The sequence below is a fragment of the Eutrema salsugineum genome, unplaced genomic scaffold (genome assembly GCF_000478725.1).
Source record: "Eutrema salsugineum unplaced genomic scaffold, Eutsalg1_0 scaffold_12, whole genome shotgun sequence".
NCBI classification, from domain to species: Eukaryota; Viridiplantae; Streptophyta; class Magnoliopsida; order Brassicales; family Brassicaceae; genus Eutrema; species Eutrema salsugineum.
Window position 1 is genome coordinate 10,776,421 of NW_006256895.1, and position 27,381 is coordinate 10,803,801.

The window sequence follows — 27,381 nt, forward strand, 5'->3', positions numbered from 1 at the left end:
AGGTTTTCCCGTTCCAGGGATTTTCTCAGATTTGACATCAGAAACTTTTGGCCTTCTTTCCCATGTCTCATCATGAATCGGAGAATCTCCTTCCCTCGGCATAACCTGCTCTATTTCCAGTCTCTTTTGTTCCTCCTGCATAGAGATCTCGCTGAGCAAAACATTGGTGAAAGTGTAGTAAAAAAGGCTTGGAGAAAGGCTTTCTCGATGGTTTCTTGAAAAAAGTGTATCATAAAAACTTAGCACCCAGCTAGATAGTTGCGATGGTTTAGAGTAAAAGGTAGAAGAAATCACATTCCAAAGGGAAGATGTCTTCAAGCTTGGGCGGAGAGGTTTTGGATCTGGATCTGAGAGTACTGTCCGGTATTGGTGATGATTTTGTATAACATCTCCATGGAGAGAAACCCATTAAGGTCTTACTTCCCAGGAAGGAGAAGTCTTCATTCTTGGTCGATGTTCTTCAGATCCGATATATGTGGAGACAGAATCAGTGCAGGATGAAACCAGTTTTGAAGACTTTAAGAAGCTTTTGTCTTGAGAAAAAAGCATAGCATATAGCTAGAATGTGGACGATGGAAGGTATGGAGAAGAACACTGAAGTAGAGATATTATTGACCGGCGCAAAGAAAAAAAGCAAGATCCTCCGATGAGAAGCAGGTGTAGAACCATGGTGGTTTCTGGCCAGAATTGGAGGATGGAGAAGAAAATTAGCTATTTCAGGTAAAAGAATTTGAAAGAGCTTTGCTAAAAATAGATCTGAGACTTCTTTTTTTCATGCTTGTGTTTTGTGTACGTTTAATAAGTCACGACCGCTTTGCTCAATTGTTATATTATTTATGAATTTGTGGTCATGTTTAATTGTTAAGGTAAAATTGTATATAGCTTGTTGTTTTCGTAAATCACCCAACATGTTTTAAAGGAATAGAAATATATGCACAACTATATTTTGTTCTAAATATGAATTTTGCAAAGAATATTTTTAGATCTATTCAAGGTTTGCTCACAAATCTGTTTACTAATTGTTTTTACAGAATTGTTTTTGATATATCACATGCTAATTAATCTACGAATCTATACTAGTTTTTAGTAAACATCTTGCTATAGGTAGTCGTAGATCCTAGTGCATGAAACCATGTCTGTCTTTTTCTTGTGAACCATACACGTCAATTTTAGTATATTATATGAATCCTGCATTAAAATTACGAGGCCAAATTTTGCATGACCAGCACATGACTTATAATTTTGTACTCTTCTAGATAAATCATACGCTTTCTTATTTTCATGGTCATATTTATGGATTCATTGATTAAGTTAATTGTGAGAACTTAGTTATACGGCATGATAGGAATAAATTAATATATGTTGTTTGTTTTATTATTTCAGTAAAAATGTCGAATTTTACTAGCCTTGAATTTGAAGTTCTTAATATCACTGGTGACAACTATTTGACATGGGCACAAGATGCAAAATTTTCTCTAAGTGCAAAAGAATTTGATCATGATAAAACCACTCATCTGAAACTGGCCGATTTTGTCACAAATGAGAAACAGTGATTTAGTTCTTAATTTATTAGTATTTGGATTTTTGGTTTTTGGTTTTTAGTTATTTAGTTTTTAGCTTTTATTTTATGTTTTGGTGTTTTTGTTGCTCTCTTTTAAGACATGGTTGAATTCTATTTATTTAATAAAGTTATTTTGATATGATTTATATTATTTATTTGAAGAAAATGGATGGTAGAGATTTATGCTTAGCAGACAGCGCAACTAGTCAAAGCGCAACTAGCCACACTATCCAGAAAAGTAAAAGATATTTTTCATATTTGGAAAAGAAAGAGGCTAGTGTGAGTACTGTAACGGGTAATGCAAAGATAATTGAAGGCATTAGAAAAGCAAATATAATATTGCCTATGGGAACGCAATTCAAAATTGTCGATGCATTGTATTCCTAAGTCTCAAAGAAATTTATTGAACTTTAAGGATATCCGTAAAAATAGATATCATATTGAAACTATGAGTGAATGAAATGTTGAATACCTTCAGATTACAAGTATTACCAATGGCTCTAAGAACATTTTAGAAAGACTACCCGCTTTGTCCACTGGATTGTACTACACTATGATTAGTACAATTGAGGCAAATGCCATAGTAAACCAGACTGAAAACATCACTATTTGGCATGACCGGTTGAGCCATCCCGGTTCAACAATGATGTGAAAGATAATCACTAATTCCTGTGGACACCCATTAAAGAACCAAAAGATTCTTCCCAATGATTTTTCATGTGCTGTTTGTTCACAAGGAAAGTTGATCATACGGCTTTCACCAGCCAAGATAATTCATGAATCGATTAATTTTCAGGAACACATTCAAGGAGACATTTGTGGGCCGATTCATCCACCGTGTGAACTTTTAGATACTTTATGGTTCTAATTGACGCACCGACCAGATGGTCACATGTCTCCTTGTTATCAACTCGCAATTTGGCATTCGCGAGACTACTTGCTTACTTGATTAAATTACGAGCACATTTTCCAGATTTTCCTGTAAAAGCAATTCGCCTTGACAATGCTGGTGAATTTACGTCACAGGCCTTTAATGATTTCTGCATGTCCATTGGGATAAGTGTTGAACATCCTGTAGATCATGTTCACACACAAAATGGTTTAGCTGAATCGTTGATAAAACGTCTTCAGTAGATTGCTAGACCATTACTTATGAAATCAAAACTCCCAATCTCTGCATGGGGGCACGCCATATTACATGCAGCAGCATTGATTCGCATCAAGCCAACGAGTAATAATCGGCTCTCCCCATCACAATTGATCTTGGGTCAAGAACCTAATATTTCCCATCTTAAGATATTTGGATGTGCTGTATATGTTCTGATTGCTCCACCACAGTGATCTAAGATGGGACCTCAAAGAAGGTTAGGGATATATGTTGGATTCGATCCCCCATCAATAATTAAGTATCTAGAGCCATCCACAGGAGATTTATTCAAGGTTCGATTCTCAGACTGCCATTTTAATGAGTCTGTCTTTCCAACATTAGGGGGAGAGAACAAACAGCTGGAAAAATATATTAACTGGAATGAATTATCATTATCTTATCTTGATCTTCGGACTAAAAAATGTGACTTAGAGTCCAAAAGATAATTCAATTGCAAAGCCTAGCAAACCAATTGCCAGACGTTTTTTCAGACCCAAAAGGAGTGACTAAGTCACACATTCCAGCTGAAAATGCTCCAATAAGAATGAACGTCCAAGAAGGACAAAATCAAACTGCTAATGAGTCTAAAGCACGCCTAAAGTGTGGTAAACCTATCAGTTCCAAAGATAAATTACCTCGAAAAAGAAAAGGAGCAGAAATTGGCAAAGATGAAGCCGAGGTAATTATCCCAAATGAAAGATGTCCAGAAGAGACATCAGACATGACGCAAAAAGAAATTCAGGTACTTGATAATGATGAGATCTCAACTAATTATGTCATGTCTGGAATCAGATGGAATCGAAAGCAAATCGACGTCGATGATATTTTTGCATGCAATGTAGCAGTTGATGTTATGGATGAGGATCAAGAACCAAAATCTATTGTAAAGTGTACACAAAGAAATGATTGGCCAAAATGGAATGAGGCAATATATGCAGAATGGAAATATCTTTCGAAAAGAGAAGTATTTGGACCGGTAGTCAGTATACCTATGGGTATAAATCCAGTAGGATACAAATGGGTTTTCGTGCGAAAGAGAAATGAAAATGGTGGAATTGTGTGATACAAAGCATGTTTAGTTGCACAAGGGTTTTCTCAAATACCTGGAATTAATTATGAAGAGACATACTCTCCTGTGGTGGATGCAACTACTTTCAGGTTCCTTATCAGTCTGGCAATTAAAGAAGGACTTGGTTTTCGTTTAATGGATGTAGTCACAGCCTATCTATATGGTCCACTGGATACTGATATTTATATGAAATTCCCAGACGAATTTAAACTTCCAAAAGAAGCAAAGTCTAATTCTCGAAAGGATTATTGCATAAATTTGAATCGATCTCTTTATGGGCTGAAACAATCAGGGCGTATGTGGTATAATCGCCTCAGTGACTACTTGTTGAAAGAAGGCTATAAAAAAGACCCTATCAGTCCATGCATTTTTATAAAGAGATTTGAGGAAAGATTTGTCATAATTGCAGTGTATGTTGATGATTTAAATATCATTGGAACTCCTTAAGAAATTTCACATACAATGGAGTATCTGAAAAAAAAAATTTGAAATGAAAGATCTCGGAAAAACAAAATTTTGTTTGAAACTTCAAATTGAGCACCTAAGGGACGGAATTCTTGTGCATCAAACGACATACACAGAAAAAGTGCTTAAAAGATTTTCTCTGGGTCAAGCACATCCTTTGAGTAGTCCAATGGTTGTAAGATCACTTGATGTGAAAAAGGATCCCTTCCGCCCTATTGAAAAAGATGAAGAAGTTTTTGGTCCTGAAGCACCATACTTAAGTGTAATAGGGGCATTAATGTATCTTGCTAGTCATACAAGACCTGACATATCACTTGCGGTAAATTTGTTGGCAAGATTTAGCTCATGTCCTACTCGTAGGCACTGGAATGGGATTAAACATATACTGCGTTACCTCCAAGGTACGAAAGACATGGGTCTATTTTTCCCTAACCCATCTACAGAGGATTTGATTGGTTTTGCAGATGCTGGATACTTGTCTGATCCCCACAACGCTAGATCGCAAACAAGATACGAATTCACATGTGGTGGTACTGCTATTTCTTGGCGTTCTATGAAGCAAACCATCACAGCCACTTCTTCTAATCACGCATAAATTTTGGTTATTCATGAAGCCAGTCATGAGTGTGTATGGTTAAGGTCTGTCGTTCATCATATACGAAGAGATTGTGGTATAACTGCAGGGGAAGAGGCCCCAACCATTATGTATAAAGACAATGCCGCATGTATCGCACAGCTCAAAGACGGATACATAAAAGGAGATAGGACAAAACATATTCTACCAAAGTTCTTTTTCACTCATGAGCTGCAGAAGAAAGGCGATGTTCGAGTTCTTTAGATCCGTTCAAGTGAAAATTTGGCAGACCTATTCACAAAGGCGCTGCCAACTGCTACTTTCAGAAAGTTAGTTGATCTTATTGGATTGCACCGTCTCAAGGATCTTGATTGATGTCCTTATGAGGGGGAGTAATGCGTGCTGCACTCTTTTTCCCTTAACTATAGTTTTTCCCAATGGGTTTTCCTAGTAAGGTTTTTAATGAGGCAGCATCTTAAACGCATTACAAACCATTTTTCAGAATGGACATCTAAGGAGGAGTGTTATGAATATTCTTTTATGGATGTCCATATCTTCTAGAAGATTCTAGATTTATTTGTGTATCAATTCATATTTATCTCCTAGATAGTTTACTTTATCTCCAAATTAAACCTAAACCATTGTATATACCCCTATATAAGGGATTCATTATTCTTGGAATAATACACACAAAAATCTTCTCTTCTCTCTTTTACTAAAACAATTTTCTTTTTCTTTTGGTAACAAGGGTTAAAAAAGTACATCCCTTGATGTTGTTGAACAATCAATTAATGTCTATGGAAATTAATTAATATTGACTGTTTGACTGGTTAATTAAGCATTTCACCATCATATAGAGCAAAGTAAGTTCAGTTTCATATAGAGCAAAGCAAGTTCAGTTAATCAAGATTCTTTTATTTGCCGTAATTAATAGTGTAATTAATTAACAGAATCAGTTTTTAAAAAAAAAATCAAAAGAAGATATTTTGAAATTAGTCAAATTACTGAGTCAATTATTCTATGAAACATGGAATAAGAAACGAAACATCACAAAATTGTAGAATACCGTGATCATCACAATCAATTTGTGATCATCACAAATCCTTCACGGCTTCACCCTCCATTACTCTCGTTTGACTCGATCTCAGTGATGAATTATAAGAAGCTCTTCTTGATCATCGCCGTGATCATCTCACCGGCTTTGTTTCCAGCGCTGGTCCAGCCTCGGCAGGTGAAATGTGACCGGTTGGGTGGCAATTGCATCGACGGTGGAGAAGAATTGATCATGAAGATGAGATCAGGTTTGGATGTTCGCCGTATGATTCTTCTTGAATTGGCGTCGTCGAGACATATAAGCTACGATGCATTGAAGAAGGACGTCCCAGATAAGCGACGACGTGCTAAACCGGATAACCCACATCGACGACGTTGTGATGTCCATTCAAATTGTTACCGGTTTACGAATTAAACACATGCAAACCCTCCATCTATTTCTTCTTCTTTTTTATCTTGGTGTGTTTTGTTTCATTTTCAATAATTAGTATCAATTCAGTCACATTACAATTTCATTGTTGTTTAACCACGACACACGAGATTGTTTACGGTGAATGTTTATCGTAATAATTGTTTCTAACGTTAGGTTCGGTATTCTCTTCGTTCTTCTCTTTCACCTCGAATATTTTGTACTTCAAGAAGGAATGAATATACGTACGTTAAAAATACAAATAGAAATAAAAATAAAAATTAAAATTAAAATTAAAATATATAAAAAATTAAAAGAAGAATATACAGTACGTACATTATTTCTTTAACAAAAAAAAATGAAGATACGTTATTTAAAAAGAAAATGGCGAAATTTGTTCTTCCAAAGTTATTAGCCTAACTTTGGGCATGAGCGACTCTGAACCGGCAACATATCCTAGGGAGTTAGAGTAAACCTGATACCAAAATGAGTGAATACACATACGGAAAGTTTAGCCTTAGAAATGAATATTATTTATAAATGAATGCATATACATGTAACATACGTAATGTTTAGCCTTACAACTCGAAATTCAAAAAATCTATCTATAATGTTACTGTAAACTCTAAATGCTGTTCGTAGTATACAATCTATGGGGAAAAAATCGCAAAATAGTTACAAAAATATCTCACTCTTTGAGGTCCTGCTAGCTGCACCAATGACCTAACCGGTCTCTTCATCAATTGGGTTACACAAAGTCGAGGATCGGATATCAGAGAACCATGGAATAGGCAACGTCGTTGAGGTAAATTCCGGTTAACTCCAAATCAGAAACTCACAATTCCCCTAATTAAATCAATTAATAATTACAAGTCATCATCATACAGACAAGACAAATCACTCATACGACCGTTACAGCGGCAGGACGGCCCATCCCGGCGGACAAACTACCTAAAAGACAATCGTAGTTCAACATAGAAACCCTAGGCTTCACCGCCGGCACCCAGTTCTCCGGCTCCGTCGTATCGGAAACGGCAGCTTCCAAGGAGCTGGATCGATCGCACGTGCCAAGCCACTTGGCTTGCATGTACTTGTGTTTTCTCCAAGGACCCATGTGCATTTTCTTGTCTCTCAAGCATTTCTTCCCCGCCATGCACAAGATCTTGATCAGTGATCTAAGCCTCTCCGTTTTTCCGACGTAAACCTCCGGCAATCGGCCGATTAGTCTTTTGTACTCTTCACCGCCTTTTGCAATCTCAAACTCTGCCCTAAACGATAACTCGATCACCACTCGCATCTCTCCTTTCTTCGAACAGGTTCGGTCCACAATCTCTATGTATTCGTGCTCCCCTGTTTTTTTTTTTTATAAATAAAATTCGAACGTCAGCCCAAATATTCATTTATGCCATTCAAGATATAATATGTTGAGAGTTGAGAGAATACGATTTTTTGCTTGATACACAAGTAACAAATTTAAAGAATGGGTCTAAAGAAATCTTTCGTGTTCTTGTGGACTCACCACATATAATGTTTGTCCATTTAAGAATATAAAATATGATAAAGATGGGTGAATTATTGAGAGGAGCAACTACTTTTAATTAAGAGGAAAAAAAAGGTGATTGATGTGTACCTGCGGGGATGTCTTGAGAGCTTCTCCACTTGGATTTGGAGATGAAGCAATCGTAGCCGGCCACATCTCGGAGATGCCTGGAGATTTCGCCACGTAAGCAGCTCCGGCAACCACCGGCCACGGGTCGCCGGCAGACACAATGAAGACCCTTTGATTTAACTTGTTTCAATGCTTCCTTTGTCGCTTGTCTAATCTTTGTCTCGATCGAACTCGTCCTGTACAGTGTCCCCTACACAATATTCCATTAAGCCCAAACCAAATTTAGACCCCAAATTAATTTATCGGCTAAAAATGACGAATAACAATTACTCCAAAAAAAAATGACGAAGAATTAATTATAGGTTTGATTTTTGAAAGGAAAAGAAAAAAAAATTACCTGGAGAAGCTGTTCTTGTTCTTGCCAGAAAATTCTGTTTTCTTCAGAATTGGAATTGGTATTGTCGTCGACGTCGTCTTCATCTCCGCCGCCGTTGAGGTTGCCGGAGTCCGAGAAATCCTCCGGAGACTGGTTTCCTTCGTCGAGGAAACCGAAGAGAACGTCGTCGGAGCTAGCCATTCCATCGAGAAATCTCATGATGTCATCGGAATTTTGCCGATCCATCGGTTTTATTTTAAAAAGAAATGCGAAACTAAAAATTGTTTTTTTGTTTGTTTGTTTTTTTATTTTTATTTATTTTCGGTTTGAAGAAAAACGAAGAGGAGAATTTATATAGTGAGGAGAGAAGGAGATGGGACCCATTCTGAAATCGTAGAAACAGATACAAGGCGCCGCGAAAGAGAGGATTGGTGGTGACGTGTCAAACAGTGATTGGAGGACGTGTCAGATCTCGAGGATGAATGATTGCTCAAGACAGCTAGTATACATGTCAGCATGACTAATCTCGTGAGCTTCTCAGAACATATCCGGATATACTCGATAATATTCTAATAATAATTCAAGATTCCCTTCAAGCAAACCAAAAAAAGAAAGGATAATAATGAAAAAAAAAGACTTTATCAACAAGTTTAAAAAGAGAGGTCCAAAAACCTGATTTAATTCATTTTATAAAATCGAAAATGGTATAAAAATACATTTATTAGGAAATTATAAAGAAATTTTCTTTTCACATTTATTACCATCAATTTTATGTCTCTTACTCTTGGTATAAATTGTTTTGACTGTAAATGTGTGTGTTTTTAAGACAATGTCAAAGAAAAAATCGAAGACAAATGCCATAGTGACGACAAATAAAGAAGAAGACAATGTCATAGCTTAAAAAAACGTTTCTAAATAGATGTAGTGATGTCAAACTGAGTCAAATCCACACATTATTAGTTGGAGTCTACTACAATAAACTGTTAAATATTTGGTATCATATGTACTTATGTAGCCTTGATATTTCCTTATGCCGTGGTTTAATTTATGTTCTAGGTCAGTGTAGAATGAAACCCAGTTTCTATTATTGTTCTTACATTTTTTTTTCCGACCAAGTCATTATTTAACATACTAACTTGAGTCCTTTGACAAAAATAAAAATAAAATAAACATACTAACTTGAGTGTCAGATAACCATAAAAATAAACATTAGATCAATGTTTTCATGTGTCTAGCTTTGTTTCACAGTAGATTTGCCGTCTATGGAGTGAACTCAGGACATTTTCCCAAATATATGTGTGAATATATAATATATACTGAATAAGGAATATATATTATTAGCATCAAATTTTAAAGTTTTTAATTTTTAAAAACTTTTAACGTTTTGGAATACTTCATCATTTTTGAAAATCCTATATATATATATATATATATATATATATGTAGTACATGACGAAGTCCTTAGTCCGACCGAATACGAATAATTTTGATAGTTACTTGCAATATAAATATGAAAACTCAGGCAATAACTTCTCATTTTGATAAATTCTATATTAGACAAGCAAAATGAATTTGTAAGCTCTGAAAGTGTCATCCTTGACTCTCCTACAAGGTTGGCGTCATATGCTAAGCATTTTTGCATTCCCAGAAAGAAGAATTGCCCAGCAACTAGATTTGCGATCGTCGCTTCCATCTAGGCCTCACTCTTCCACATTGCACCATTAATTTAAATATAAAGAAGATCATCACGCGTTGGTGAAAAACAAATTATTAGCTCTACAAAAGTATGGTTTTATCAAGGTATAACTTGATGTTTTAGAAAGTAACTAGATTTTTTACACAGTGCATCCGCACAGAAATTTTATTTTAATTAAAATTTATATTTTCTTTATAAATATAATTTTTTAATAAGTGGTTATAAAAAGAATTTATGTTTAGATATAATTTTTTTTTTCAGTATTATTATGACTATCATAATCATAAAAATATAATTTAAACTCGATTATTTTATTAATCAGAAAGTGATTGTTATTATAAAAATATATTTTTAACTCGTTCATTTTATTAATACGAAAAAATCATGTTTATAAAACCATAATTCTAACCCGCCTGTTTATATTATTTTATAATATAATTATTTACTAATTTTGAAATAATTTTCTCCTAATATCTTACATGCTTTCATAACCTAACCCGGATAAGACAATATTATATAAAAAACTTGACTTGTTCCATCAAATTATTATATAATATTAATATTTATCTATTTACAATATGTGAAATTTTAATCTGATAGAATATGATTAAAAAATATAATAAGATATTTCTTAATCATATGTGTTATTCTAAAAATCTTATTTAAATTTTAAATATTAAATTAAATCTAACTTATATTTAAGGAAGTCTATTTAAATTAATATCTATAGAATATAGATATAAACTATATTTAAGGACATTTTTAGTTATCTAAATTAATATCTAATTTTCGAAATTAAATTTATAAATATATAAATAATATTTTTTAAAAAACCTTGGGAGTGTTTGTAATATGCTTCTGTTTTAATATAATAGATTATATTTTTTCAGCAAAAAAAAAAATATATATATATATATATAGATATATATATATTAGATTGATGTCACAAAATCAGAATACAACGTTTTTTTAAGCCATATTGGCAGATAAATACAATCTGAGAAAAAGGTATTGTTTGGAGAACCATTACCAGCTTGCAAATGTGCAGCTGTATTTTCATTTCGTTTGACATGTGAGAATGAAATATGAGTAAACTTTCTTTTTTTTTTTTTCCACTACCCAATTTATACATCACATTTGGCTAATCGGAGGAGTGATCCGCAGGCCATCCTCAACTAGCATGTTATGATTGATTTGGGAGAAAATATTTCCTCTAGCTCGAGCTCCTTTTGCAAGATTATCCGCCCAGACATTTAAAGTTCTCGAGATATATGGTAAAGTCCACTCGGCAAAGCTCTCTCGAAGGATCCGGAAGGCGTCTAACTCTGTCATGAAAGATGGCCAATCTGCTGGAGATTCAGTCATTTTCAGCAAATCCGAGCAATCAGTCTGAAAATGCGCCGATATAATCCGTCTATCTCTCAAGCACGACATAGCCCAAAGGAGGCAGTCCATCTCTGCATGAAGAGCCGAGAGACATCTGCGACATCCTTGTAAGCCAGAAATCACCATTCCCCTGCCATCATCTAGCCACCACCCGAGACCACTGACCGGTCTGTAATTGACCCAAGAGGCATCAATCCGGCATATCGGGATTTATGGGACCTCGGATGGGGGTATCAGAGGAGGAGATGAGATTATCGTCCCAGCGAAAGGGTCGATGTCATCTTCCCGTCGATTCGCCAATCTCCAGCTTTCCGCTTCCACTTTGGCGTGGACCCAAGTATCTTCAGGGGAGATGTCTTTCCCCTTGAAGATTATGTCATTCCTAGCTTTCCAGATAAACCATAGGATCCAAGGATATACATCCTTATGAGGATATGTCATGCCAAACTCTTTTGTTTTCCAAAAGAGAAAGCTCATATTTTGATAAATAGAAGTACTCGGGAAGACGCCCGGAAGGGACGGAAAGTCCGATAACGCCCAGACTTGCAAGGCCGGGGGACATAAAAACAGTAAATGGTTTATAGATTCCTCAGGATCGCCACATCGGGGACAGCTCTTGTCAGACCCCATATGTCGGTAGGTGAGATTCTGGCAGGTAGCGACACACCCTGATAAAGATTGCCACATAAAGTGTTTCATTTTCCCAGATGTACGGACTTTCCATACATGGCTTTGAAGGGCTGTGATACTCGGTCCGATTCTTGCACCAGCATCCCGGTCTAACTCAGTCCTCCTAATCAGGTCATATCCCGACTTAACCGTGTAAAGTCCTGATTTGGAGTGGTTCCAAGCATATCCATCCAAAGTTCGGTTGCGGCTAGGTCTCAACCCAAGTATGAGGGAGACATCCTCGGGTTGGAAAAATTCTCTCAAAAGAGGGACATCCCATTGTTTCGTATCTTGCCGGATCTTGGTATCCTATTTGCGGGGCGGCGATCGCCGGGCGAGCCCTGAGGTCTGGAATCCATGCTTCGCTCCAAACTCTCGTGTTTAGACCCGAGCCAATTGTCTTCCTCAGGCCCATCTTAAGGAGTGGTTTTGCGGCCATGATACTCCGCCACCCATAAGATGGAGAGTAGACATTCCGGTCTTCTAAGGGATCAGATAGTCGATAATACCTGCCTCTCAGAACCCAAGCTAAGAGAGATGAAGGGTATTGTATAAGTCGCCATAGCTGTTTAGCTAGAAGGGCTAAATTAAAGTCTTGTAAATCTCTAAAACCAAGTCCTCCCATATCATGGGGAATGCAAATCTTATCCCAGGCAATCCAGTGGATTCCGCTGCTATTCCGCTTGGTGCTCCACCAAAAATTGGCGATGGCACTCCGCAATTTATCAGTCACTCCTTGGGGTAGGAGAAAACATGACATGACGTACGTAGGGATGGCCTGAGCGACTGATTTGATTTGAATTTCTTTTCCTCCTTTGGAAAGAAGTCTTGCAGACCAATTATTGACGCGATTACTCAGCCGATCCTGGACATATGAGAAAACTTTCCTCTTTGATCCACAGATCTGTTCCGGGAGGCCTAGATACATTCCCATACCGCCCTCTAAAGTTATTCCAACGGAATTTTTGATAGCACTCTTTAGGTTCTGGTCCACTTTATTCCCAAACATAATGGATGATTTGCCTAAGTTTAGTTGTTGTCCCGAGGCTGATCCATATGTATTAATAATCTCAAAGATTTCAGAACTCTGATGGACGTCCGCTTTACAGAAGAAGAGACTATCGTCGGCGAAAAGTAAATGTGAGACTGAAGGGCTTGCTTGGGCTACTTTTAACCCAGAAATGCGATTTTCCTCCTCTGCCCCTTTGAGGAGTGAGATAAGAGCCTCAGTGCACAAGATAAAGAGAAATGGGGATAGGGGATCTCCTTGCCGAAGTCCTCTCGTTGGGATGATTTTTCCTTTTGGTTCTCCATTAATCAGGACTTGGTATGAGACTGAGGAGATGCAAAACATCATTAATCGCACCCATCTCTCAGAAAAACCTAGTTTAATCATAAGAGCTTCCAGGAAGCCCCATTCAACCCGATCGTATGCCTTGCTCATATCTGTCTTAATGGCCATGAAGCTTTCTCTACAGATGGGATTTGTGCGAAGGGCGTGAAAATTTTCTTGTGCCAACAGAATATTATCTGTAATCAGGCGTCTAGCCACAAAGGCCGATTGGATTTCCGAGATCAGGTTTGGTAAAGTCCTCTTGAGTCTTTTGCAGAGCAGCTTGGAGATAATCTTGTAGCTTACATTGCAAAGACTAATTGGGCGAAATTCCGTCATTGCTCTCGGTTTTTCCTTTTTTGGGATAAGACATATGTTTGTCTGGTTAAGTCTAGGATCAAAAGATCCCGAATTAAAAAAGTCTTTCACCAATTTAATTATGTCGAGACGGGTCTCCTGCCAGAATTTTTGAAAAAATTTAATCGTCATCCCATCTGGTCCAGGGGCTTTATCTGGATTAATATCAAAGAGGGCTTCTTTAATTTCTGCTTCTGATGGATCCTTTAGCAAGAGTTGGTTGAAAGAATCAGTAACTTTCTCGGTAATATACCGGAGTGCGTTTTCCGGGTCTGTGGGTTGTGACGAAGTAAATAACTCCCGAAAATATTGTGAGGCCACCTTTTCAATGCCTTTTGCGTTCTCCACCCAGTTTCCATTCTTATCTTTTAAGGCGATGATACGGTTTCGACTTCTTCTTTGTTTAGTAATAGCATGGAAATTTTTTGTGTTTTTATCACCTTCCTTGTGCCATCTTTCACGGCTTTTTTGTTGCCAGTAGATTTCTTCTTCCCGCAGCGCTGAACATAATTTCCTTCTGATAGCTTCGATTTCTTCTGTTGTTGTGGTCTCATCATCCTGAGCTTCATCTAATTGGTTTTTTAATTCCTTGATCCTCTTCTCAGAATTAGTTGGGAGAGATTTCTTCCACAAGGAGATATTCTTCGGACAGTCAGCTATTTTTCGATGGAAAACTCGACGTGAATTTCCATCAAAAGAGCCCCATCCGGAGATAACTGCCTTTCTAAATCCCGGCTTTCCTAGCCATCTTTTATCGAACCTAAAGGATTTTTTTCGCCGTTGATTATCCACTCTTATCATAGCTAGAACCGGTCGGTGATCTGAGCCCCATAATTTTAGGTACTCCACAGTCGAGTGGGAAAATCTAGAGTGTCATTCTTGATTCCCAAGGGCTCTATCAAAACGGCACTTAACTTTGCCCGACCGTCTCTTTCCAACCCATGAGAATGAATTTCCTTTGAAAGGGAAGTCTAGCATGCCACAATTATCTAACATAGTTCGAAAAGGAATGAATGAATATTCGGGTCGTCTTCGTCCTCCTCGTTTTTCATGATTCCCTGTAATTTCATTAAAATCCCCAATCATAAACCAAGCCTCTTTACGTGAAAGGCTCATCCGAGTGAGGCGCTCCCAAACAATTTCTCGATTTTTTACAATCGGATCTCCGTAAACGAATGTCATAAAGATTTTATGTCCGTCTAGAGTTGTTTCTACATCAATTAAATGCTAATCCGAATAAGAAATAAAAACTAAGGGTTCATCCATATAAAAGAGGGCTAGACCACCGCTTCGACCTCTCGGTTCAACGGTACAAACATGGTCATAGCCGAAGTACATTTGCATATCTTGCATAAAAAAACGATTGTTCTTGGTTTCCGATAAAAATAAAAAACGAAGAGAAAAACATTGATGCAATTCTTCAAGGTGGTCCTTCGTCAGGTCGGCTCCCGCGCCCTGATAGTTCCAACCAATCACAATCACTTCGGGCGGTTTGCAGACTTTTGGGCTCCACCTGTACCAGAAGATGATGGATGTTTAGCCTTTTGGGCCTTGGATTCTTTTTCCTTCTTGTTCTTCTCACTTTGGTCTTTACTTGGGCTTGGGCCCGTCTCAGATTTCTTCCCCTTGCTCTTTCCTTTTGGCGAGATACGGCCCAACAAGCTTCTTTTTTTCAGCGATATTCCCATAGCCGCCGGCGATTTTGGAACCGATTTCTTCTTGCCGTTAGCGCGACCAGCTTTTCCGGTACCAGCGTCGAGTTCTCCACCCGACTCAGGCTTCGCCGGGCTTCTCCACCAACTTGCGGCTTGTTTGGCGAGGTTCTCGTCAGCCATCTTTTCTTGTACCCCATCGGGGTTGCCCAGATCCATGATTCCGATAGCCTCACCGGTTCCTTCAGCTAACTCTTCTCCTAGCAGATCGTCGCTCTTCAGGAGTTCATCTAATTCACCCTCATCAAAGAGGTCTGTATCATCCATCCACTCATCCTCTTCTGCTATACCATCGATAATGTCATTCATTTCAAACTCTTCGGTGTCCACTTGATTATCCACCTCCATGTGTTCTTCTTCAGATAACGGAAGAATTCTTGAGAGTTCCCGATCAGCGATTCCCGCTTCCACCGCAGGGGCTCCAGGCGGGGCAGGAGGGGCTCTCACCTCTGCGAGCTGCTCAGAGCCATTCTCCTCTTCCTCCAGAGTCTGCTCATACCAACTCCTACTGCTCGGCGGTTGAAAAGGAATGATCTTCCCATGAGAAGATTCTTCATGTGGAGGATGGGAAGCAGGTTTATCAGGGATAACAAGATCAAATCGGAGAGATTTTTTTGCAGAGCTTCCAGCTTCCGATGATTCCCCCGCCTCCATTTCTTTTCCTTTTCCCAGACCATTAGATTTGCTTAGGAGGGAAAGCCGGAAAGGGCGACTTTTCTGGTGCTCAGGAGACAGATTTCCCCTCTTTGCACGGATAGAGGCTTGGAAGGGAGGATCGGAGAGAGTCCTTTGAGAGTCAGAAGATTGCTTTGGTTTCGGAGGAGGCTTTGAAGGCGGCAGTTTATCAGAACGGTTGTCTCTCGGAGGGTAGCTCACTTTTTCTTTATTCTTTTCCATTCTCCCTTTACTAGCTGCGAAAGAATCTTCATATCGTCTCTTACGAATGAGAGGTCGGAGTTGTGAGGCGGCTCACTGTGCCCCGAACCGATATCATCATCACGTCTTTCATAGCGTCTAGCTTCAGATTGATAACCAGGATTTTGCTCAATCCTATTCCAAACGCTTGGATTTCTTCTTTCTACAGGTCTTCTATCTTCTGAAGCTCTCGAATCAATTCTTTCTCTGTGGGGCTCGTTTCTTTCTTCATTTTGATGCTGAAAGTTTCTTCGAGGATCATCATGGAGATTTGGGGGAGGGTTTCTCTCACGAAGGGGAACAGAGATTTGTCCGGCTTGCCGACGCAGATAGAGAATATCTCTTTCACGGAGCTGCTCTTCACGGGCTGCTTGAGCAGAGTTCCTCTCAGCCTCTCTCTCCAACATCTTTTCTCTCCTTTGTTCTTCAGAAAGGTGAGGACAGGTTTTCTCATCATGAGAAATGTGCCTGCAGGTGAGACACCACCTTTCAAGTTTTTCATATTTTAACTCAACTTTAACCACTTCCCCAGATTGAAGACGAGCTCTGGTGGTGAATTTTAAAGGGGCATCTGCATTCACAGAGACTTGAACTCTTGCAGCACGTTCATCAACAGCTTTGACATCACCGAGTCTGCTTCCAATGGCCCTGAAGTTATCCTCCAGCCAGAAGTGAGTAGGGATTCCGGCAACTCTAACCCAGGAAATCATGTTGCTTGGAAAGGTATCTCCTACATGAGGTATCCATCTTTCCAGAGAAAATGACCATTTGTTGAAATGACATGGTCTTTTGTTTAGAACCTTTTGCAGATCTGCCTCTGAGTCAAAGTCAAACTGGAATCTGGAATTTCCAAGATCGATGCCGTGCACACGCCCCTCCACATCCCATATATTCGGTCTAGGCATGAAGGCAATGATGGCGTCAGTGCTGCGGATATCATGGTTAAACATACGCCCCACCAGATTCCGGCTGAAACGGGCTATGAGCTGAGAGTTATCTACATGAGGTAGATCTATGATTTCATCATCTTCTTCAGGAAAAGAGAGGGTAGTAGCTTTGTTTGGACGCTCCATTTGGGGTTGGTTGGGATGCAAGAGTTCAAAAGAGTTGCAAGCGATTATGCTTCTTAGATCAAGAAAGAGCTTAGCACCGAGCTAGAGGTCTTCGGACTTTAAACACTTCAGCGAAAAAGTACTTCCCGATGGAGGGAGAGGTCTTCAAACTTTAATCTTAAGGGTCTTCAGGTTTGTTCCATGGAGAGAGGAAGCGACATCATCAAAAGGTTTACGTTTTTGTGATTGAGTAAAGACTTAGCGTGAGCTAGATAAAGTAGGGAAATGCGCTTGAAAAGGGGTTGTTGTTTGATGGTTTTGCCAGATCTTAGCCAAAGCTAGAGGGTTGAGGCTTTGCTGCAGGAGAGTTGACATTGAAAAGCATGAAAGATTGTCTCCTTGGCGTGTACGAGAAGCAGACGCGCGGCGGAGAACGGAAGGGACCAGTGGTTAGAAGGAGGAGGTTAGTATTTCGGGAAAACAGAGGAAAGGGGAAAGGAGAAGAAAGGGGATCTCAGACATATTTGGAAAGTCTCGGGGATGGTGCCTGAGAGAGTTTGCTCTGGTAAAAAAGTAATAGAATGGTTTATCTTATATGAGTAAACTTTCTTTTCCAGTTTTTTATATTATCAACGAGATTGAGAACTGAAATATCTTCTTGTTGTCCTTCAATAATTTTGGCCAAACTCTCGTTATCTCCTTGGAAGATAATGGAGTCAAAACCCATTGCCCATACGCTTTGCATTGCACACAAAAGTGCTTTACCCTCAGCCTCCAAAGCTGATATTGCAGTTCTCAGATTAGAAGAACCCCAGAATTGAGCCACACCTTGGTTATTGCGAGCGATCCAACCAGCAACTATCCTTCTTAAGTTTGGATCAAAGGCAGCATCATAATTACACTTAATTGTACCCAGAGCGGGACGTTCCCAATTAGAGGATATTATCTTTTCATCGTTGTTTTTGTGTTGTTCACTACAAGAAAACACGTCATTTAGAACAACGGTATTCATTATAAATGAGACTTTGTATCGATTTTACGAAGAAATTCAAATCGTCCAAAATCAATCGTCGTAAATCGAATTTCGTAGTTAATTTAACGACAATTTATATTCGTTGCTAATTTACAACGATTTTACAACGATATTAATTATTTTATTTATTTATAATTTTTATTATTTACAACGATTTTACAGTAATTTTTATTATTTTATTTATTTATTATTTTTTGATTCACAACGATTTTTATTATTTTATTTATTACTTTTTATTTTTTATTTTGGTTGCTCTGGCGACGGTTGCTTCGGCCGTGCTGGCTCCGGTGGTGGTGGCTCCGGAGACGGTGGCTCCGGCAGCAGCGGCTCCGGCAGCGGCAGTGGCTCCGGCAATGGTGGCTCCAATGACGGTGGTTCCGGCGATGGTGGCTCCGACAGTGGTGACTCCGGCGGTGGTGTACTGAACCGGTGGTGAAAGTGGATTAATAATCTTGTTATTTAATAGTTACTAGATTTAAATCTCGTGCGTCCGCACGGAAATGTTTTATTTTTTATTTCTAATATAAGTTCCATTTATTTATTTTTGTTTAAGATATAATTTATTTTTGTTATTTATTTTTTAAAATTAAAAAATTGTTATCATATTTTAAATTTAAACAGTAAAATTTGTATATTAGTAGAATAAGAGTATACGTTAATTAAATATATATTGATCTAATGTTAATTATAAACTTTGTTATTATGTGAATTTAGATTTACACATAAACAATCTATATATCTATGAATTTGCTAATCCATCCATTTAGTTGTCTTAAATAATTTTTAATATCTTACTGTTTTGACAAACAACCCGTATAAGACTATAATTATAATTGTATAACCCTATAAATATTTACTAATATGGAATATTTGGACCAATTGATTATGAAAAAAATATAATAAGATATTTATTTACTATTTGTGCTATTAAAAAAAAAATATATATATATATATATATATATATATATATATAAACGGACTAACTTGTTAGTTTAATTGTCTCAAATCATCTTAATATCTTACATGTTTTAATAAATTAACTCATGAACCTTATATATATATATATATATATATATATATATAACTCTAATCAGCTCGATCATATTATTGTATAATATAAATATTTATTAATCTCAAATATTTAATATTTTAGACTGATTGTTTATGATAAAATACGATAAAATATTTATTTACTATACATTTTTATAAAAATATTATTTAAATTTAAAATTTTAAATTAAATCTTTCCTGTATTTAAGAAATTCTAAAGTATTAAAATTATTATCTAAATTTTCGTAATAAAATTTAATTATAATTTTTTTTGAATTTAAATTAAATTTAATGCAAATTTTTGTAACTAAATTTAATTAAATTTCTAATAATTTGAAATTTAAATTAAAGATGACCTAGATTTTAGGAAATCTAAAAATATCTAAATTAATAACTAATTTTTGGAAATTAAATATAAAAATAAAATAAAATATTATAAAAAAAGTTTGGGAGTGTTTGGATGCAAGCACTAAATGTGCTTCTGTTTTAATAAAATAGATGAGTTTGTTATATATATATTATCAAAGATTTTGCCAACTTTCCGATGTGTGATTTTTGTAATTTTTGGTTTACAACGAATTTACATCAATTTTAAGATGAATCATTGTAATTTTGTTGTTAATTTTTAAAAATAGATTTACGACGAATTTTCAACGAATCATCTTTAATTCTTTATTATATTGAATAAATTATATATGATCATACTATTATAGATTATATATATATATATATTTTATGTAAAATATTTTTTTTCTCAAAAGACAAAAATTTTGTTGTAAATTCATTGTAACTTTACAATGAATATTAACAAATTTACAACGATTATTTTTTTTAAACTGAAAAATTAATAATCGTTATTAGTTTGTTGTAAATTTACAACAAATTTACGACGATTATTAATCTTTTATTTAAAAAAAGTTGTCGTAAATTTGTTGTAAATTTACAACGAATTTATAATGAATCGTTTTAAGACGAATGAACAACGAATTCGTTGCTAATTCGTCGTAAAATTGCAACTGAAAATAAATCGTTGTAAAAAATTGACAGTAATTTTGTATTTTTTGTAGTTATACATCCTTTTTTGAATTAATTCTCTGTTTGTAGTTATATTATCATTATAACTTTGCATTGAAAAAATAATATCAACAACAAATCTAAACTCGTTTTAGACTTCCTTTGAGTACTATGGAGTTCTTTTTTTTTTGGTCAAGGACTATGGAGTTCTTCAAAACGATCTCTCCAAAAAGAATTGTTTTAAGTTTTTTTATGACTTGTATTATTGTAAGTTTACCCCCCAAAAAAAGTGTTGGATGAAATATGATTTTGAAGATTTAAAGAGCAATACCTCGGATCGTATTAAAGTTTGACTGTTTGAGATTGAGCAACCTCGGGTCCTGTACTCAATCCTCTTGATTTGTGATTAGACCATCAGGAGAAGAAGAATTCTCTCTCTCTCTCTCTCGTCACCCTTAAAACATTACTTTATGGACTATAATTTATATATATATATATGTAATATATCATCTGTCCAAATAAAATACGACGTAGAACGAAAATCAATTAGCTCACCACCAAATGCCATTCGCAGCAATAGCATAAGAAAAAGACGTCATTATTTAGAGGAACCAATATATATATTTGGAATACTGATGACGAACTTTATACTTTAAAAAGTTTAAATCTTTTCTTATCTAGGAAAGCAGATTAATTAAATAAAACGAACGATACAATGATTTCTTTAATAATGGGAAAAAGTCACCGACAGTGTTTTGTTGCTGTTTCTACTTAGGTAAACACTTAAAGTTAACTCTTTCATGATTTAAGCAAATATACAATATGTTAGATTTTATGCTAATTAAAACAAGTATTATATTATGTGAGATTCACATGGTTGAACGTTTATCAAAGAGAAAAAGAACCCACATGACTTCTGTTATACTAATGACACCCACATGTGGTCTGGTATACTAAAACACTGTTTTGAAACAAATTCAAGACAAAGATTTGTTTTTTTTTTTCTCTCTCAGTTTTAATGTTTGAATGAGATTTTTCAACAGCACATAGTTGCACTGACATTAACAAATAACAACTATCATCAGTGCTTTGATTCAACTGGAAGAAAGTATTCAATTATAAACACCATCATAACGATGTTTAATCCTGTGATTTTTGAGAGTCAGTAATTCAAAAAGAAAAAAACAAAGAGAGAAATCGAAAGGAAATGCGTTGTGTGGTTGTGGTTTGTTCACTCTCGGCAGATGTAAAGGTTAATAGTATAATTTGATACCAACATTTTACTGCAAAAAGCCCCTCCAGAATTCACGCCTGATTTGTCCACACAGACATCAAAGTGCGTGAAATCTCTGATTCTTACTTAGCTACCTTTTTTTTTTTTTTTTTGCTTCTTCTCATTCTTTGTCACAACGTCTCTCTTCTTTTCGGAACAAAACCTACGCAACTTTTGGTGGGGGAGATATCTACGAATCTACTTTTGAATTTGTGAATGATTTGATAGATCCTTAACCTCTTTCTTGGTGTGTTGCTCTGGAACTTGATGTTCTCCAACCGAGTCGGCGTGTTATAAGGTTACTTTGTCGGCACAGAGTGATAGAGAGAGATCTGTTTGTGTAGGCATTCATCAATTTCCCTTTTGTTTTTTGGGATCCAAGCGTAAACGGGGAATTTTTCATTTTTCATTCTGAATGCTTGTTAGTTTGTTTTTGTTTTTTTTCTTAAAATTTTATTTGAAAAAGAGCATTTTTGATCTGGGTTTCAACAAAAGCTGAGATTTTCTCCGAAACGTGGACACATTGATCTTTTGGGTGTTGATAAAAGTTGAAATCTTCCAAATTGGTGAGGAAACTGGCGAGATCACAAGCGATCGTGAAATATCTGAAGCTAAAAACAGCAAGAAGAAGCATGGCTGCCACAGGGAACGGGCCATTGATACCAATCCTAGGTTTCCTTACATGTGTGGCTTTTATCTATCTCTCCTTTGGAGATTTGTGGTTCGACTACAAAGGGGAGGCCGAGTTAGGGTTCGTGAGACGGAACGGGACACAATTCGTGGTGGATGGTAAGGCTCTGTATGTGAATGGGTGGAACTCGTACTGGTTCATGGACCACGCCGTCAATGATCATAGCAGGCACCGTGTCGGTGCTATGCTTGAAGCTGGAGCCAAAATGGGTCTCACTGTTTGTAGAACCTGGGCTTTCAATGATGGAGGCTACAACGCTCTCCAGATCTCTCCTGGCAGATTCGATGAGCGAGTCTTCAAGGTATCTCGATCCATTCATTGCCTTCTTTTCTTCTTGTCTCTCATCATTTTAAACATTACCAAGAAGCTTCTTAAGGATCTTGCTTTAGATAAAGTTTTAGTCTTTTTGCAAGAACATTAGTCTTCGTTGAGCTTATTTTAATCAGAATGCCAGCGAAGATGATAAGATATAGAAAAAGGATAAACATCTTTTTCAATTACTTAGTTCTGTCTGCATTTATCATCTAATGCAATCTCTGGTTTTCAGTATTTACATCATCCCCTTGTTGGAAGCTTTTTGACAAATTTTATTTGAATCTTCAGTCTCTTTTTGGTGTTTGATCTCTCTCTCTTGATGAAGTTTATATAATGTGGTTAGGCCTTGGATCATGTAATCGCAGAGGCAAAAACACATGGTGTTAGGTTGCTTCTTAGCTTAGTGAATAACTTACAAGCGTATGGAGGGAAGACTCAGTACGTCAACTGGGCATGGCAAGAAGGTGTCGGTCTCAGCTCCTCCAATGATTCATTCTTCTTTGACCCATCTATCCGCAGATACTTCAAGAACTACCTCACGGTATGTTTTCTTTGATATGTACGCGGATTTGTTAGCCTAGTTCATCGAACTGCTGAAAAAGATTATGAAATTTAGAAATACAAGAGATGCTAGTACGTCAAATTACTCCTGAGAGAACAAGGGACCAGAATAGTGAGAAATCATTCGGTTCTTGACCCATAATAGCCTTGGAAAGAATAGCTTTTCTTCTTAAACCAAAATAGTGAGGCTCTAGTAATCTTGCAAAGGTTAGTGATGGATAAAACTTGGAATTACCCTCATTTCCCATTTGCCAGGTGCTACTCACCCGCAAAAACTCGATAACAGGGATCGAGTACAGAAACGACCCTACAATTTTTGCGTGGGAGTTGATAAACGAGCCTCGCTGCTTGTCTGATATCTCTGGGGATACCCTCCAAGTGAGTTGGCTGCTTCAGTTTCTTGTTCATAAGTTTAATAATCGAGTCATAGTAGTATAAGTTTCTTGTTACTCACACGTGGTGTGTTGGTTTCTTTCATCTGGTATTGTGGATCCAAAGGACTGGATTAACGAAATGACAGCATTCATAAAAACGATTGACAAGAAGCATCTTCTAACGGTAGGCTTGGAAGGGTTCTACGGCCCCAAGAGCCCAAAACGGCTGACAGTTAACCCAGAAAGGTGGGCTTCTGAGCTTGGGTCAGATTTTGTTCGCAACTCTGAATCGCCAAACATTGATTTTGCATCGGTTCATATCTACCCTGATCACTGGTAAGCCTCTCTCTCTCTCTCTGTTGAACATTTTTGTTTGAGTTTGGAATTCTTGTTTGTGAAGACAGACAGACCAAGTTCTGTTGGCGGCGCAGGTTTCACGATCAGGGGTTTGAAGAAAAAGTAAAGTTTGTGGTGAAATGGATGCAATCTCACATTGAAGACGGGGACAAGGAACTGAAGAAGCCAGTCCTGTTCACGGAGTTTGGGCTCTCGAACCTGAACAAGGACTATGAGCCGTCGCAGCGGGATCGGTTCTACAGGACGATATTTGATGTTGTATACAAATCAGCCAAGCGGAGGAGGTCTGGTGCAGGAACTCTGGTGTGGCAGTTGCTCATACAAGGCATGGAAGGCTTCAATGATGACTTTGGGATTGTGCCTTGGGAACAAGATTCCATCCAGAGGTTAATGATGGAGCAATCTTGCAGATTGATTCGGGTCACAGGACGCCACCATCTTCAGGACAAGAAGTCGAGAGATATGTGTTCCCAACACAAACCATAATAAACTAAAAGAGTTTTTTCTTGTTTTTTATTTTTTTGTGTCTCCATACCATATGCAAACTCAAATCATATATATAAGCAATCATCATCTGGTGAAACATACATACAAGCACACTTAGTACATTATAGCAATGGAAACCAATCACCAACACAAATTCCTGAATTCTGAAGAAAGAAAGCCTTTATAGTTAGTTAATATGGTTTAACAGTAGCTCCTTTTTGCTCAATTTTAAATTTGTATATTTACCCTCCAATTTTTGTTTTATTCCACTTTTGTCCCGATCATTTGATGTAGTGAATTGAATGTCATGACAACCTTTTGATTAATTAAAAATCTTTAGCACCGGCGGTTTCCTCCTCCTCAGGCATAAGCTAACGACGATGATGATGGCCACTCACTCTCTCAATCTGCTTCCCAGATCGTGTCCTCCACAGTTGAGTTTCTCCTCTTCTTTCAGAAGTTCAAATCTCAGATTTGATTCCAGATCCATAACCCATCGCCATCGGAGGCAAAATCTCAGCATCCGATCCGTGTTTACGGGAATCGTTGAAGAAATGGGCCATGTCAAGGACCTGGGAATGGCCGAACACGGCGGATTCGACCTTCAAATCGGCGCCAGAGTAGTCCTGGAGGACGTGAAGCTCGGTGACAGCATCGCCGTGAACGGGACTTGCCTAACGGTGACGGCGTTTGACGCGGAGGAGTTCACCGTGGGGTTATCACCGGAGACGCTGAGGAAAACGTCGCTGGAGGAGCTGGAGAAAGGATCGCCGGTGAATCTGGAGCGTGCGCTGCAGCCGGTGAGCCGTATGGGAGGGCACGTGGTGCAGGGACACGTGGACGGTACGGGAGTGATAGTATCGATGGAGGTCGAGGGAGACTCGCTGTGGGTGAAGGTGAAAGCGGAAAAGGGTCTGCTGAAATACATTGTGCCCAAGGGATTTGTGGCGGTGGATGGCACGAGCTTGACGGTGGTGGATGTGTTTGACGACGAGAGCTGCTTCAATTTCATGCTCGTTGCTTATACGCAGCAACACGTGGTGATTCCCACCAAGAGAGTTGGGCAGAAAGTGAACCTGGAGGTTGATATCATGGGGAAATACGTTGAGAGGCTTCTCACCACTGGCGGCTTCTCCATCAACACGGCACAGGTAACTCCAAAGTTTACGGCAGTGTTCTTCTTAGAGTCAATACCCTGAAACTTGCTATTGAATTGAGAAACTTTGTGATTTTCTTCTTTTTTGTGAGTAATATATGTGTTCCTTGATCCCTAATCACTATGCTCAGTTAGGTTATTGGAGAAGCGTGTTCCTTTGTGTATTATAATTCGATCAAGTAGTTTTCTTTGCACTCTGTGTTTAGTGATACTTTCTAGTTGTTGAAGCCAAGTAACATCTGTGGTATATGGTTTACAGGAAAGTAAGGGATGATGCTTATTATGGTGAGCGAAGCTTATTTGGGGACCTGTTGGCCGTGATTTCTGTGTATGTAAGATGGATCTTGACCTCTGTTTCTTTATAATGATGGTACTGAATAATTACGTAGCTACACAAAACTTAGGTGTTGTCAGAAAGAAGTAGATAAACCTCATCGAGTAATGATGATCGATTCATTTGTGTAATAAACCCAATAATCGATTGGAGAATAAGCTTATGGCATTACCTTCTTTATTCCTTAACATAGGTTATAATCTTGCTTCTTGAGTTTGTTGATGATAAAAATGGAATAACAAGAGAAGATTGAATCTTCTGTTTTAAAAAGAGTTGAGTACACAACACCAAAAGAGACATATATAACCTGTTTCTTTAACCCATGGAGCACGTTATGAGGTGTGTCTGGTAGCAAGATTTCACGACGACAGGAACAAAAGACAGAGACCCAGGAACATGGAAAGAAGCGCGAGAGTTGTGGAGGCTCGGTGGATAGAATCAGAAGTTGAGGATGCGGACTTGGTGACGTCAGTGCAGTCGAGACCTTCTTTGCCCTCTTTGCACATGTTGGCAAAGATTCCAGGAGGATAACGTCCGTAGATGTTGATGTAGCTGAACATTGTGGAGGCACAGTCGTTCTTGTCGTCGTTGAGAACTTCTGCGAAAGGGCAAGCAAAGTCCTTGAAGGCGGAGCAACACACCTTTGCCGGATAATTTGGCCCTTTGCATTTGCTTGTTATGATTGTGTAGTTTTTACTCGCAAAATCCTCTTTGCATGCTGTTTCATATCACAGTAAAGAAAAAGACAAAAGAGAAGGTCCATATTTGGAATAATGTTGTGTCTGGATATATTTTTTTAAAAGATTTGGTAATCATCAATTAGGAGGGATGATCTTTACTTGTCTTTGCTTGAAGAAGAGCTCGGCTTGTTGCTGCGTGCGGATCAAAGTCATCATCTGCACATTTAAATCCATCCAGAGATTTATTTAAAGAATCTCCGAGGGTTGTTTCTCTTCGATACAATGTATACGAAAATAGCAAAGAAAGATTAAACAAATCATTTCTGAGTTCCTAAAAGTAATGCAAGAAATTGAGGAAAAAAGAAGAAGAAACGAGAAGATTTACATGAAAGGGAGACACCAGAGAGGAGGAAAATGGGGAGAAGAGAAAGCAGACAGTAAGGAGAAATCTCCATTGTTTCTCTGTTTCCTCTTTCTCTTCTTTTTTTTTTTTGTTCTACGTCATTTTTTGGGTATATCATTTATAGTTAATCAAAGTTACGGGAGGAGAGAAAATTTCGGAAAATGTAAAAAAGAAAAATATAAAGCCAGAACGACGACATCTCCATTGCATTAAATTCAGCAATAGTGTATATATTTTTTTTCTTTGTAATTTTCTTGGAGACTTTGATTCA

General features: G+C 37.5%; 6 protein-coding genes across 6 annotated transcripts; 4 read left to right on the forward strand and 2 right to left on the reverse strand.

The window, feature by feature from the left end:
• The first annotated feature begins 5,966 nt into the window (after nt 1-5,966).
• On the forward strand, nt 5,967-6,284 carry LOC18025690 (protein RALF-like 14). The gene has a single exon (XM_006408937.1). It carries the CDS (start codon nt 5,967-5,969, stop codon nt 6,282-6,284), a length of 318 nt encoding a protein of 105 aa, XP_006409000.1.
• Nucleotides 6,285-7,105: 821 nt separating this feature from the next.
• Nucleotides 7,106-8,586, reverse strand: LOC18025691. The gene is made up of 3 exons (XM_006408938.2): nt 8,285-8,586; nt 7,909-8,137; nt 7,106-7,628 (listed from the first exon to the last, which is right to left on the reverse strand). Exons 1-3 carry the CDS (start codon nt 8,507-8,509, stop codon nt 7,180-7,182), a joined length of 903 nt encoding a protein of 300 aa, XP_006409001.1. The 5' UTR covers nt 8,510-8,586; the 3' UTR covers nt 7,106-7,179.
• A 7,773-nt stretch (nt 8,587-16,359) lies between these two features.
• Nucleotides 16,360-18,337, forward strand: LOC112089226. Its single transcript, XM_024160210.1, has 4 exons — nt 16,360-16,380; nt 16,435-16,805; nt 16,897-17,054; nt 17,129-18,337. Exons 1-4 carry the CDS (start codon nt 16,360-16,362, stop codon nt 17,230-17,232), a joined length of 654 nt encoding a protein of 217 aa, XP_024015978.1. The 3' UTR covers nt 17,233-18,337.
• Nucleotides 18,338-21,851: 3,514 nt separating this feature from the next.
• On the forward strand, nt 21,852-24,537 carry LOC18025557 (mannan endo-1,4-beta-mannosidase 2). The gene is made up of 5 exons (XM_006408942.2): nt 21,852-22,745; nt 23,103-23,300; nt 23,576-23,698; nt 23,819-24,030; nt 24,126-24,537. The coding sequence occupies exons 1-5, from the start codon at nt 22,386-22,388 to the stop codon at nt 24,535-24,537; spliced, it is 1,305 nt and encodes a 434-aa protein (XP_006409005.1). The 5' UTR covers nt 21,852-22,385.
• Nucleotides 24,538-24,867: 330 nt separating this feature from the next.
• On the forward strand, nt 24,868-26,380 carry LOC18025558 (riboflavin synthase). Its single transcript, XM_006408944.2, has 2 exons — nt 24,868-25,688; nt 25,953-26,380. Exons 1-2 carry the CDS (start codon nt 24,918-24,920, stop codon nt 25,965-25,967), a joined length of 786 nt encoding a protein of 261 aa, XP_006409007.1. The 5' UTR covers nt 24,868-24,917; the 3' UTR covers nt 25,968-26,380.
• LOC18025559 (GPI-anchored protein LLG2) lies at nt 26,311-27,197 on the reverse strand. Its single transcript, XM_006408943.2, has 3 exons — nt 27,093-27,197; nt 26,867-26,923; nt 26,311-26,745 (listed from the first exon to the last, which is right to left on the reverse strand). The coding sequence occupies exons 1-3, from the start codon at nt 27,160-27,162 to the stop codon at nt 26,387-26,389; spliced, it is 486 nt and encodes a 161-aa protein (XP_006409006.1). The 5' UTR covers nt 27,163-27,197; the 3' UTR covers nt 26,311-26,386.
• Nucleotides 27,198-27,381: the final 184 nt, after the last annotated feature.

Excerpts from the sequence above, each read along its gene's own strand:
- LOC18025559 (XM_006408943.2), bottom strand. The coding sequence starts at position 27,162 with ATGGAGATTTCTCCTTACTGTCTGCTTTCTCTTCTCCCCATTTTCCTC. Across the intron at positions 26,924-27,092 it reads CTCTGGTGTCTCCCTTTCAT|ATGATGACTTTGATCCGCAC; the intron begins GTAAATCTTCTC and ends TTAAATGTGCAG. Across the intron at positions 26,746-26,866 it reads TCTTCTTCAAGCAAAGACAA|CATGCAAAGAGGATTTTGCG; the intron begins GTAAAGATCATC and ends GATATGAAACAG.
- LOC112089226 (XM_024160210.1), top strand. The coding sequence starts at position 16,360 with ATGAGAGGTCGGAGTTGTGAG. Across the intron at positions 16,381-16,434 it reads TGAGAGGTCGGAGTTGTGAG|CTTCAGATTGATAACCAGGA; the intron begins GCGGCTCACTGT and ends CATAGCGTCTAG. Across the intron at positions 17,055-17,128 it reads AAATCATGTTGCTTGGAAAG|AACCTTTTGCAGATCTGCCT; the intron begins GTATCTCCTACA and ends TCTTTTGTTTAG.
- LOC18025558 (XM_006408944.2), top strand. The coding sequence starts at position 24,918 with ATGATGATGGCCACTCACTCTCTCAATCTGCTTCCCAGATCGTGTCCT.
- LOC18025557 (XM_006408942.2), top strand. The coding sequence starts at position 22,386 with ATGGCTGCCACAGGGAACGGGCCATTGATACCAATCCTAGGTTTCCTT. Across the intron at positions 23,301-23,575 it reads ACTTCAAGAACTACCTCACG|GTGCTACTCACCCGCAAAAA; the intron begins GTATGTTTTCTT and ends CCCATTTGCCAG. Across the intron at positions 24,031-24,125 it reads CATATCTACCCTGATCACTG|GTTTCACGATCAGGGGTTTG; the intron begins GTAAGCCTCTCT and ends TTGGCGGCGCAG.
- LOC18025691 (XM_006408938.2), bottom strand. The coding sequence starts at position 8,509 with ATGGATCGGCAAAATTCCGATGACATCATGAGATTTCTCGATGGAATG. Across the intron at positions 8,138-8,284 it reads AACAAGAACAGCTTCTCCAG|GGGACACTGTACAGGACGAG; the intron begins GTAATTTTTTTT and ends AATATTGTGTAG. Across the intron at positions 7,629-7,908 it reads CTCTCAAGACATCCCCGCAG|GGGAGCACGAATACATAGAG; the intron begins GTACACATCAAT and ends AAAAAAAAACAG.
- LOC18025690 (XM_006408937.1), top strand. The coding sequence starts at position 5,967 with ATGAATTATAAGAAGCTCTTCTTGATCATCGCCGTGATCATCTCACCG.